The following is a 13,126-nucleotide window of genomic DNA, read 5'->3' on the forward strand; positions in this document are numbered from 1 at the left end:
AAAGGAGCATGACAGGCAGGTCAAGGGAGGGGATTCTGCCCCTCTGCTCCACTCTGGTGAGACCCCACCTGGAGTCCTGCATCCAGCTCTGGAGCCCTCGGTTCAGGAAAGACATGGACCTGTTGGAGAGGGTCCAGAGCAGGGTCACCAAGATGATCAGAGGGATGGAACTGCTCTGCTGGGGGGACAGGCTGGGAGAGTTGTGCATGTTCAGCCTGGAGAAGAGAAGGCTGCAGGGACACCTTATTGCGGCCTTTCTGTACTTAAAAGAGACCGATAAGCAAGATGGGGACAGACTTCATAGCAGGGCCTGTTGTGATAGGACAAGGGGTGATGGTTTTGAACTAGAAGAGGGGAGGTTCAGGCCAAACATGTGGAAGACATTTTTTACAATGTGGGTGATTAAACATGACCACTGGTTGCCCCGAGAGGTGGTGGATGCCCTGTCCCTGGAGACATCCCAGCCCAGGCTGGATGGGACTCTAAACAACCTGAGCTGGTTGATGTCCCTGCTCATGGCGGGGGGTTGGACTAGATGACCTTGAAGCTCCCTTCCAACACTCTATGATTCTATGATTCCTACCTCCAACGAAAGCTCCACAGTCTGGGAAATAACCCTGCAAGCATGGAGTCATAGAATCGTAGAATCATTTGAGTTGGAAGAGACCAATAAGATCATTGAGTCCAACCATAACTCTAGCACTAAACCATGTCCCTAAGAACCTCATCTATACATATTTTAGACACCTCCAGGTGTCTAAACCACTCAACCACGTCCCTGGGCAGCCTGTTCGGCGGCTTCACAACCTGTTCCATGAAGAAATGTTTCCTAATATCAATTCTGAACCTTCTCTGGCAGAAGCTGAGGCCATTTCCTCTCATCCTATCACTTGCTACTCAGGAGAAGACCAACAACCTGTTTTTGGATAGCTGTAGAGAGCAAAAAGATCTCCCCTCCAGCCAGTTCTTTACCCATTGCAGATACACCATCCAGGCCACGAGCTGCAGCTTCTCCAGGAGATGCTGTGGGATACGGTGTCAAAGGCTTTACTGCAGTCTAAGGACACAACACCCACAGCCTGTGTGGCGGATTCACTTCCCACGACAGACTTTCCCTCATCTGCTCAGCCGGTCACCTTGTCACAGAAGGAGATCAGGCTGGTCAAGCAGGACCTGCCTTTCATCAAGCCATGCTGATTGGGCCAATTGCTCGTCTGGTGTGTGTGACCTCACAGTCCTTTCCCAGCCATGTTCCTGCTGTTGGCCAATCCCCTGCAGAGGCAGAAGTGACCTCACAGTGCCCTCCACACCCATTGGTTCCTACTGGACTATGAGTTCCTGAGACACAGTGACCACATGACATCGTACCCACCATCACCCTCCTTGTGGTCCAGTGTGTGAGCAGATCAAACTGAGCTGCTTTCATCAAATGTATCTGATAGATTCCTATCAAGGGTTTGAGTGGAGAAACGTTCCTCAGAGGAGCTGCTGTATTTACTCGGGGGCATTTTACATCTCTGCTTCTGCCTCTGCTTTTTTCTTCATCTTTCTCTGTCTATTCTGACGTGAAAGAGCTCTCCAAAGAAAAGATTCATGGAATCCTACAAAAAAACAGGATGGAAGAGACCCCCAAACACCATCTCTGTCCCACTGACCTTTATGGCAGCCCAAGGAATAGCTGATGGCATTTGTGCTCCCTTGGGTTCATCTCACCACATGCACACAGTGGACACGCACATGATGTGTATGTTTACATCTCATCTATAAAATGAAAACAGGGGCTTTTGACCTAGTGTTTCATAGAATCATGGAATGTCTGGAGTTGGAAGGGCTCACAAGGATCATGGAGTCCAACTCCTGTCCCTGCACAGGACACCCCACAGGTCACCCCGTGTGTCTGAGGACGTTGTCCAGTCTCTTCTTGAACACTGTCAGGTTGGGGCCGTGACACCTCCCTGGGGAGCCTGTTCAGTGTCCAGCACCTCTGGGGGAAGAACCTTTTCCTCATGTGCAACAGACCCTCCCCTGGCACATATTTCCTCCATTCCCTTGGGTTCTGTCATTGGTCACCAGTGAGAAGAGATCAAAAACTTCCCTTCCTTCTCCCCTTGTGAGGAAGCTGTAGTCACCATGAGGTCTCCTTTGAGCCTTCTCTTCAGTTCTGAAGCTCAGAAACCCCCTGGTTTGCTTTCTGAAGCAGAAAGGAGGAGCCATGAGCTCCAGGCAATGGGAAGGGGGATCCTGTCCCTCACACACGGCTCAGGGCTCTTCCTGGGACCGTGGGATGTGGGTGTGCAAGGCCCAGGGAAGGACAACACTGGGACAACAACTTCCAGCTTCCCCATGGGGCTGCGAGGAGGCACCGAGGCCCCAGTGCCATGAGGACAACATGTCTTCTCCTGGGCCTCAGTGGCAGACACAACTGTCCTGGCCAAGGGGACAGAGACCTGGGTTCTGTGGGTCCCTTCCAGCCTTACAGCGCCCTTTGCCATCTCCACCACAGGCTGTTCTACACGGTGCTACCCCTGCCCCTCTTTCCCTGCAGGCTGCAGACATCCATCTCGCTTCCCCACCTGCTCTCACCAGCATTTCTGCACCTTCACTGCTGTGTCTGCACCCTCACTGGCTGCTCTTTGGAACACAAACCATGGGCTGATCCAGCTCCCTCTGGGTCACCTCTTGCCCCACAGCACTGCCCTTCCAGTGACATTTCTCCCTCCTGATATCCAGTCCTCACCTTCCAAGCTGTACTTTCTGACATTTTTTTGTCTTTCCTGGCTCTCCTCACTACCAAGGGAAGCTCAGCCACCTCAGAAACTGCTCTTCATGCAGAGAATCCCATCATCGTGCTTCTTGTGTTTTTTTACCTGACCAGAGAGAAGTCACCTCCCCATGATCTTCTAAATCCCAGGACTGCCACTGGCCTTTCAGCTTCTCTGACAGACACGACCATGTCCCTGCTGCTGTCCCGTCATGTTCTCAGGTGGGATGGACATGACAACCCATCTCCAAGGCCTCTTCCTGGGTAGGGCCTGTGGGTACCTTGGCAGAGGTTCTTTCCCAGCCATGTCCCTGCTGCTGGGCTGTCACCTCCAGACACAGAACTGACCCCACTGTCCCTTCACAGCCACATGATTCCACCTGGATTATGAGTGTCTGAGACACAACTGACCTCCTGATACCACACACACCCATCCCCCTCCTTAGCACCCAGGACCTCACCAGAGTGAAGCATGTTTTACACACTCCTACACCTGCCCCTCTTTCCCACAGGCTGTAGACACCCATCTCGCTTCCTCACCTTTTTCAAATTTGTCAAATATATTTTCTACTAACACTGTGAGTGAAAAGCGCTCCTCACTGGAACTCCTGTACTTCCGTTAACACCTTCCATATCTCTTCTTCTGCCTTATCTTTTTTTTTTTTTTTTCCTATTCTTCCACCTATTCTCTCTCCTGAAACCTCTCCAAGGCAAAAATTCTGTCAAATCACAGAATAACTCAGGTTTGCAGAGAGCCCTTGTCTCACTCATCTTGTCTCACTCTCCTGCTCAGGGTGAACCAGGTGAGGCTGTTCAAGGCCTCCACCCAGGTTTGTATCATCCTCGAGGCACTTAAAGTGCTGTCTCTTATATCTTGGAAAGCAAGAATAAAGACGTTCAACAGTGTTGTCCAAGTGCTGGTCACTGAGGGATGACACCAGTAACTGGCTGCATGGAGGACTTTGTACTACTGATGACATTTGTGCCGGATGGTTCAGCCAACTTCCCACCCAGCACCCGCTTCTTGAGCCCCATCAGCACCACTCTGGCCAGAAGGAGACCATGTCTGAGCCTTGCAACGCCCTGTACACAACATGCCTTTCTCTCCCCTGTCCATTTGGGTTCAGCAATCCCTTCCTTGTCCTTCACATTCCTGGAAATGGCTGCAGGAGGCTTGTCCCATCCTCTTCCCAGGGAGGGAGGAAGGGTGGCCAGCCTGTAGTTATCCCAGTTCCTATTCCTGCTCTTCTTGAAGATGGATTTGAGGTCTGTCAGGCATCCATATCTGAGTTGGTCTCAGGACTCCTTTTTCAGAGTCTGTCCCTTTTACACACAGCGGCAGGAGTCACAGTGTCCCTCTGGCCTCCTGTTGCCGCTCCCAAAGGACGGGAGACACCTCAGCCCTGCGCTGTGTCACCTGCTCTGCACTCATCTGAGATGTCCCACGTCATGAGAAATGGACACAGGGAGCTCAGTTCAAGGAAGCACAACCCAGTGCAGCATTCAGGTGATTTCCCATAGGTTGTTCCTCCCAATATGAAGTAACCTCAAGACCTCGTCTGTCTCACAGGCCTTCACGGAATGGAGAGGAATAGTTGATGGTGTTTGTGCTCACTCAGGTTCATGTCACCTCACGTACATGATGTGCATGCTCACATCTCATCTGTAAAAGGCAAACATGGACTGCTGAGCTATGCATTGAGTGTCCATCCATGGAGAGAAAGCAGCCTCTGTGGGTGAGAAGCCAATGCTGGAAATGGTGGTTGTGAGGGGCCAGTCCCTGGTGATTGACCTGGGGCTCCTTCCATGGGGTGTCCAGTGCACAGGGGCACAGCCCAGCCCCTGCTCTGCTGGTCCTGCAGGTCTCTGGCAGGAGCCTGGCTGTGAGAGGACACTGCTGTGTGCCAGCCCTGCACACACACACTGCTCAGCTGCACACTGGGGTTTGAATCTGTCGCCACTTTGTTGGGCATGCTCTGAGATAATTTTTTTAAGAAGAGCTAAACCTTCACACCCTGCCCATAGGAGATCACCTTTCTATCTGGAAAGGCTGTTCTGGGGCCAGCTCTGTCACAGCAGTGCCCATTGCCTGTCCCTGCCTGCGCCCACAGGACTCACACACAGCAGGACGGTGACCAAGCTGCCAGAGCACTCAGGCCTTGCACCAACACCAGGGATGAGAAGGAGAGTGTGGAGTGGAACCAGAACAGCTCTGGAAGAACAAGCGCTGCTGCTCCCTGGCAGTGCTGCCAGGCTGGACTCTTTTACCCTCCTCTCATGAACACAGGAACCATCCCTGGAGTTTGCAGAAAGGATATAGAGAAAAACAAGTCACTGAAGAGCCTTTTCTTTTGTTTAGAGACAAGGAGAGAACGGCTTCTCATTTACACAGCCAACAGTTATAAAAGAAAAGCCAATAGTGAATTAGAAAGGAGATGACAACATTATCACAATAAGAAAACAACTAATAACAACAAAAAATCCAGATGACAGTCTGGACCTGTAATTAGCTACATTAAAACTCCTATGTAGAAGCAGATGGGCAGTTTATTGCTTTACAAAACAATAAGATATGATTTTCCACAGGGCATCCTTGAGCTCCTGGTTCCTCATGCTGTAGATGAGGGGGTTCACTGCTGGAGGCACCACCGAGTACAGAACTGACACCACCAGGTCCAGGGATGGGGAGGAGATGGACGGGGGCTTCAGGTAGGTAAACGTGCCAGTGCTGATGAACAGGGAGACCACGGCCAGGTGAGGGAGGCAGGTGGAAAAGGCTTTGTGCCGTCCCTGCTCAGAGGGGATCCTCAGCACGGCCCTCAAGATCTGCACATAGGACACCACAATGAACACAAAACACCCAAATACTACTAATATACAAACCGCAAGAAGCCCCAGTTCCCTGAGGTAGGAGTGTGAGCAGGAGAGCTTGAGGATCTGGGGGATTTCACAGAAGAACTGGCCTAGGGCATTGCCCTTGCACAGGGGCAGTGAAAATGTATTGGCCGTGTGCAGCAGAGCATTGAGAAACCCAGTGGCCCAGGCAGCTGCTGCCATGTGGACACAAGCTCTGCTGCCCAGGAGGGTCCCGTAGTGCAGGGGTTTGCAGATGGCAACGTAGCGGTCGTACGACATGATGGTGAGAAGGGAACACTCTGCACCAAGTAAGAAACAAAAAGAGAAGACCTGGGCAGCACATCCTGTGTAGGAAATGACCCTGGAATCCCAGAGTGAGTTGCCCATGGATTTGGGGACAGTGATGGAGATGCAGCCCAGGTCGAGGAGGGCGAGGTTGAGCAGGAAGAAGTACATGGGGGTGTGGAGGTGCTGGTCCCAGGCTATGGTGGTGATGATGAGGCCGTTGCCCAGGAGGGCAGCCAGGTAGATGCCCAGGAAGAGCCAGAAGTGCAAGAGCTGCAGCTCCCGTGTGTCTGTGAACGGCAGGAGGAGGAACTGGGTGATGGAGCTGCTGTTGGACATTGGCTGCCTGTGGGCATGAGGACCTGTCATAGGAGGAAAAGATAGTGAAGGTTTAGATGAGACTTCTCTGGGAATAATCAAAACCATTTCCCACAGACCCTCTGACCCCATCACAGAAAGAGACACTTTTTTTATTTTTCAGGAGAACGTCCTGGCTGGAGCCCTCGTCGGTGCTTGATGAGTGTGCAATGAAGAGCAGGGTCTCTGCCCAGGGGCTCCTGAGGACTCAGCCTGACCCTGTGTGATCGGGTGGGCAGGGGCCAGTCCTGGGGTTCAGCTTTGTCAGCTGGAACCGCTCCTGGTGCAGAAGGGACTGTCAGCATCTGTACCCCTAGGCCTGAGAAACTGAGTTGGAGAGGTTTGACGTTTCTACAGCTCCTTCTCCCCTCCCACCCTGGGGAGTGTTGTTGGGTGTCAGAAACCCTCAGCATTTCTGCTGCACTCAGGGAGAACAGAGCGAGTCCTGCGAGACCAGAGGGTGCCTGTGGGTCAGTGCAGAGTGAGGGCAGCTGCTCTGTCCCTCTGTCCTGCTCCAGCTGCCCTGGGCTGGCACCTTTCTGAGATGGGGGCTGATCACATTCCCATGTTACCCTGAAAAGCCACCAGGCACTGCTGAGAGCAGAGGGATCCACCTGAGACCATGACAGGTCTCACCCTTTCCTAAGGTCTCAGCACCCCACGTTTAGTCCAAGAGACACACGGCTCGTTCCCCAGCCCCACAGAGTGCATTGCCCACAGCCCACAGGTCAGAGCAAAGCTGGGACACGTGTGCCCATGGACACACCTGCAGGAAAGGACCCACAAGATCAGGCTGTGACTCTGCAGCTGAAACTGCCATCCCCAGAGAGCCTGACAGCAAGAACAAGATCCCAACAGCAGGGACCCAGAGCAGGGGAGCAAGAAGGACAATGCGGTGAGGGTGGGTGTGAGAGAGGCCAGGGCAGAGGCAGCTGGGCACTCAGACAGCGTCACCCTTCCCCAGCTGTGCAGCCACCTCCCAGACACCAACACTGCCGGGCAGCTGCTCTCAGCCCCTGTGCTCTGCAGAGGAACTGCAGCTCTGGCTGCACAGGAGCTGCTTCATGCCTTGGAGCCCCCGGCCCTGAGGGCAGAGGCTTCACTGGGTGGGACAGGAGGCCAGGGGGCTGCTCACAGGAGGGATCTGACCTGCGGGGGATCACAGGGACTTTTCTCTGTTCTCCCTCCCATAACAATTCTGGGTTCGGTTTCCTCTCATTTCTGATCATTTCCCTGCTGCCTGGAGATTCTCCCCTGGGAGGTGTTTCCCTGTCCATGTCTGTTCCCTGTCAGTGCTCACAGACCATCCCACCCTCTGTGCCCTCGCCCTGGCCCTACAGATCCTGCCTGTTCACAGGGCACTGCCTGGGGGCATCTTCCTGTTTACAGGCTGGAAAACAGGACAGGACAGATTAAGTGTAAGGTGTCCGGCAAAGGTGATGCTGGTTCTGCATAGGCAGAGGAGAGGCAAGGCATGCCAGGATTCTCTTGAAGACCTACTGAAGTTCATGTGTCTCAAGTATTTGTTTAAAATTAAAAACTGCCTTGATCCCCACCCATTCCCCAGAGTAGGAGACTGAAAACACAGACTCAGGGAGGTTCCTTATCTTTGTAGTACTCTTTGTCTTCTTCTTCTCCTTGAAACCTCCTCTTGTCCATATTCTGGAATGAGCTGGATCTGTGAGCAGCCCCGACCCACGGAGAACCCAGCAGCAGAAGGACCCTGCCCTGCCGGGGGCCGCTCCTTCCCCCCACAGCTTCTCCCCTCAGTGTTGTTGGGCTCTCCCGGGCAGGCTGAGCGCTGACCCTGGCAGGCGGCAGAGTCCCTGCCCGGCACAGCCCTGGGGTGCAGGGACCCTGCTCTGCAGGACAGCCCTGGGCACCCCTGCCTGCACATTGACATTTACACCCCACAGCCACCCTGGGGAGAATGCAGCATTCACGTCTTGTCACTGACAGTGCAGAAGGCAATCCCTGCTCTGCAGCACATCCTCCCCTCTGATCAGAGAACCTCTGAGAGCTGTACTTACATCTCTCACAGGCTCTGCAATGGGACAGCTTTCTGAGATCCTACCAAGATTTTCAGATGCAATGCCCTGCAGCCACAGGCTTCATATCTGAGAGGATTTCATTTCCAGTGAACTCTCAGCATGCTCCCAGCCCAGACTGTGTTTCCCTCTCTGTGCCTGGCTCCTGTGCCCTCGGTGCTGCAGGCAGAGCCCTCAGCCCTGCTGCGTGTGCAGAGGAGCTGCTCCTGGGCAGAGCTGTCTCTCTGCAGCGCTGCCGCTGCCATGAGCTCCCTGTGTCCCAGGAGCCCAGCCCAGCTCAGCAGCACAGGAGCAGCACATGATGTCCCTTTCTCTGTCCCCTCTGGGCTCCTCCAGGTGTCCCTGGGGCTCCACTTGCACAGCTTTGAAGTTGAAGTAATCAGTGGTGTTGATTCTCTCTCCTCTTCAGAGACATTTCTTTCCAGCATTGTATTTTTCATTTTAAAAAATGAATCGGTATGAGAATCATCTTTTCCCATCTTTAGACAGGACACCAGGAATGTTACAGCAAAGGATCTAATTTCTCCAGGCTGGGGGAGGAATATCTTCAGTTGCATGAGTTCAGGCAATTTATTCTGGTTTTACACTCCTAGGTCTAGAGAGACATTCATCAGTCTCTGGCCATGTCATGTCTGTGCTCTGATTCAAAGCCTTTGCACACATGGGCTCTTGGACACTTGGTACCAGGTTTCTTGTGGCAGGTCAGAGCTGGGCTGGTGCCACAGCTGGGGTGGCTCAGCCCAGATGTGAGGCAATGTCCTCAGCCAGGGACCTGACTGGGGAGCTGGAGCTGTCAGTGCTGCAGACAGAGCTGTGACACGGATGGAATAAACTGCCAGGCAGGGTGGCAGGAGTGAGTTCATCTGGTCTCAAGGACAGCAGCCTCCAAGCACAGCAACAGTCCAGATCAAAGCTCAGTCCAGACCTGTAAGGCAAGTCAAGGGCCCAAAATGAGCTGTTACTACTGCAGGAACAGTTACAGGAGAAATAAAGACACTGTGTGGACACTGATTAATATAAAAAGAGGTGAGAATTCCTGTGTCCTCTTGTCCTTCATCTTCACCAGCAATGTGTTCCAGGCCTCTGTGGCTGGAGGCAGAACAACCAGCAGTGGATGTGGATCATGTCAGGGTCACTGGAACTAACACAATCCTCTCCAGTCTATGGGACAGCAGGGGCAGCATCCCAGGAGCTGGGACAGCAGGACCATGTCACAGTGAGGCCACTCTCCACCGTCTGGGAAAGCTCATGGAGACTGGGGGGACTCCCTGACCACTGGCAGCTCTCACACAGTGTGTGCACTTTTCAAAACGGCCAATGGGTGAGCAGGGGAACTAAGGGCTGTGCCCCAGAGCATGTCCACTGGGACCCCATTTCTGGGTGTCTGGAAGAGAAGGTGATGGGGTTTGCCCAGGGCAGGTTGTGTCTGTCCATCCTCTTTGCTTTCTGTGAGGAGAGGACAGGGTTGTGGATGTGGGGAGAACATTGATGGTCTGTTACCTGGAAGTCAGCAAGGCATTCAGTGTCATCCCCCACAATATTCTTGTGCCCAAGGTAGGATATTCTGGTCTGTGTCAGTGTGTAAGTAGATGGGTAAAAGGCATCTGGATGGTTGGGCTTGGAAAGGTGCTGTAGAAAGGGAGAAACTTTCCAGTCATGAGGACAGTCCAGCACTGGAAGCTGTTTCCCAGGAGTGCGCACTCACTCTGTCCCAGAAAGTGACCAAGATGTGTTTGGATAAAGCCCTGAGCAATCTGGTCTGACCCTGCTGTGAGCAGGAGGTTGGTCAAGACACCTCCTCAGGTCCCTTTGAGCCTGAATAACGTTGTCCTTCCTTCTCCTTCATGTTTTCAATTTAGGGAAAGCTCTCAGGTTCTCCCTGACCACAGGAACTATTCACAGAGGGTCCAGAGCTGCTTTACAAGGGCCCCCAAATGCCCTGACCACAACTTGTGCATCCCTTCTCATATGTCCCCACCAAGGGTCTTCTTTTTTGCTGTCCTTATACCCTTCCAGAATGAACAGCCCATCTTGCTAATCCTTTCATAGCAGGTTGTTCAAGAGTTGTCAGCATCCATGTACAGAGTCTGCACAGCAGCCAGGCAGCAAAGCCATCGTTGCAGAAATGGAGACGAGACACTTGACCAGCTCCTTGCACCCAGATATCAGCGTGACATGTCTGCTGAGATTCCCGGGAACACCTGAACTGTAAGAGCAGAGCATGTGAGTCCTGGTTGGGTATCCCTGCTTGTCTCCTGACCCATGTGGTGCTTCAGGCTGTGAAGAGAATCCAAACCAGCCATTGGACTGGGGTAGTTCCATTTTACACGTGTCACACAGGGCAGATGAGGGAGCTCAGAACTCCAGACTCTGCTGCACGGTTGGGACTGCAGAGACTGGAAATGCAGGTGACAGTGTGTGTCAGTGCACACACATAAAGATTCTGGCTTCCTTTGGGCCTTTGCACTGACCTGGGATCTGCTCCTTGTTATTCCTTGGCCAAAAAGGAAACAACTCCCCTATGCCACCTCTGCCTCACATCAGAAAAAGAAAGTAGAAAATGTATGGAAAAGGGATAATTTGGGAGAAATTCTGTCCAAGAGGTGTATTCTTTCAATGACAGAAAATGCAGAAGTGAGAGAAAGCACTGTTCTAAGAACTTCATGCAAGAGGATAACTACTGAGATGTAGTATATGTTATGAGAAGTGAGAATGACTGTTGGAAAGGACATTAAAGAGCTTTAGTCCATTAGCATAAGCAAGAATAAGGAATTCTCTGTTACTGTTATTAGTGATAGTACCACTGTTCAAAAGCATCTTCTAGACCAACTCTGTTGTCCCTTGTCTCCAAAGCTCATCCTGCTCAGAGTTTGACAGGATTGCTGCAAACCCCTGTGACCCAAATCTCTACAACTGTCTCGCTCAACAGCCTTTTACCCCAGGAAGGGGAAAACTGCCAATGCAGGCACCAACCCAGTGCCCAACCTGCCTGGAGAGCCAGGACAGTTGTGCCACACAACAGCCGCCTCCGAGGGAACCTGGAGGTGATAGAACTGAAATGGTTTCAACCCAAATTATAGAATCAGAGAATCACTGAGGCTGCAAAAGACCCTTAAGAACATGGAGTCCAACCGTAAATCTAACACTGCCAAGTACTCCACTAAACCATGTCCCAAAGCGCCACATCTCCATGTCTTTTAAACACCTCCAGCAATGGAAGCTCCAATCCTGAGCTGGCAGGACACCACTGGCTGCAGCTGGACATAAGATACTGGTCATGGCTGTGAGTTCAGCCCTCGCTGCAGAATGTCTCACACCCTCACTGAGGAGGGCAGGGGGCTGGGAGATGGGAGCACGTTTCAGTTTCCAGATCCCAGCACAGAGCCCAAACCATCCTGCCCTTGGACTCTGGATCCCATTTCCTGAGAGGCAAAGCTGGTGGGACTTCTGTGGATAATCATGTAAAAAGGCATGAATAATCCTTCAGGTGTTTGTGTAACTTGTCTAGAAATGTCAGTTTAACATGCTTATATTTAAATATCTGTAAAATAGTACTCTGCATCTGTGGTAGCTCCTCTGGCAATGACAATTAAATAGGCATTTGCACTATAAGGCTCCATACCTCATCCACAAGCACACATCTAAGTGGTTCAGATGACGGGTGGTCTGGCAAACGTCACCCTTTGTGTCCCCAGGTGATGGACACTGCTCATGTGCCTCTGCAGAGAGTGGCAGGAGCTGGATCCCCTTCTCGGGACAGACTCCTTCCAGGAGACACAGACACAGAGGGAACTCATCAGGGCTTTACGGCATTTCACTCGGCATCAGTTTTGACATATTGGGTGCTGTCCTGTGACTGCCCTTTCTGCACAAATGATCATACAAACACAGCCATTTAGTGAGACATGGTCATAAAGGGGCTGTTATGGACAAGAAAGCTCACCGTGAACTCTGGAGAGAGCGAGGAAGTTCATAATAAGCACCAGGAAGAACCAAGAAGCTCGAGGCCTCTTCTGAAGAGCGGGAGGCCTGAGCAGCCGTGATTGGCCATTGTAGGTGTGGGAGAGGGTCAGGGCATGTCAGGGAGAAGCAATGAGATGGTGATGGCTTCAGTGAACCCTTCCAGCCATGTCTGAGCCCAGAAATGGAAAGCAGTCGATGTCTGCAGGTGGAGGAGGAACAGGAGGAAGGTTTTCCTGGGAATATGGAAGGAAGAAAGGCCTCTCCTGGGCTGATCATGTATGGCAGTGCCATTTGCATGCTGTGGGCATGGCTGTGCCTGGGAGATGGGGAACGGCTGCTGCTGGGGTGGCTGTGCTCAGTCATGGCCCATGAGCTGACCCTGCTCTGCTCCTCTCTTACACTGCCCACACTGGGATGGTCCTCAGGAATCATCCATGAGCCTGGTGGATGCATGAACCTCCTGCAGTGATGGGTATGGATCCAAATAGGGGATTCGAGCAAGTGTGGGACTGGGACATTGAGGTGACTGGTGACCATTGCCAGGTGAATGAAAGAAGCTGGATGAGTTGTGAGGAGCTCACAGGCATTTCCATCTCCACAGAAAAACAGAGCCTTGCAGTTAAAGCAACAGCACTTGACATAAACACCACCCCCAAAACACAAAACACTCACACTGACCACAGGAGAAGCCTTGAAAAACATTTGAGAAAAATCTACCAGGTTCAAAGGGCTAGGAGTCAGCCATTCTGGTGAAGAACAAGCATCAAGGGCTGACATGGCATCAGAGCCACCTCCACATGGCCCTCACCACCTGGAACCAGCGTCTCCAAGTCTTTCCTTCACCAGCCTCCAGGGA

The 13,126-nt window shown here is 52.3% G+C and overlaps 1 protein-coding gene across 1 annotated transcript; it reads right to left on the minus strand.

The window, feature by feature from the left end:
• Window positions 1-5,308: 5,308 nt before the first annotated feature.
• LOC309450411 (olfactory receptor 14J1-like) lies at window positions 5,309-6,241 on the minus strand (the record flags this gene model as incomplete). The annotated part of the gene is made up of 1 exon (XM_082073244.1): window positions 5,309-6,241. The coding sequence occupies one exon, from the start codon at window positions 6,239-6,241 to the stop codon at window positions 5,309-5,311; it is 933 nt and encodes a 310-aa protein (XP_081929370.1).
• Between the last annotated feature and the right edge of the window lie 6,885 nt (window positions 6,242-13,126).

Source organism: Streptopelia decaocto (genome assembly GCF_964273445.1).
Source record: "Streptopelia decaocto genome assembly, chromosome: 26".
Lineage (NCBI taxonomy): Eukaryota > Metazoa > Chordata > Aves > Columbiformes > Columbidae > Streptopelia > Streptopelia decaocto.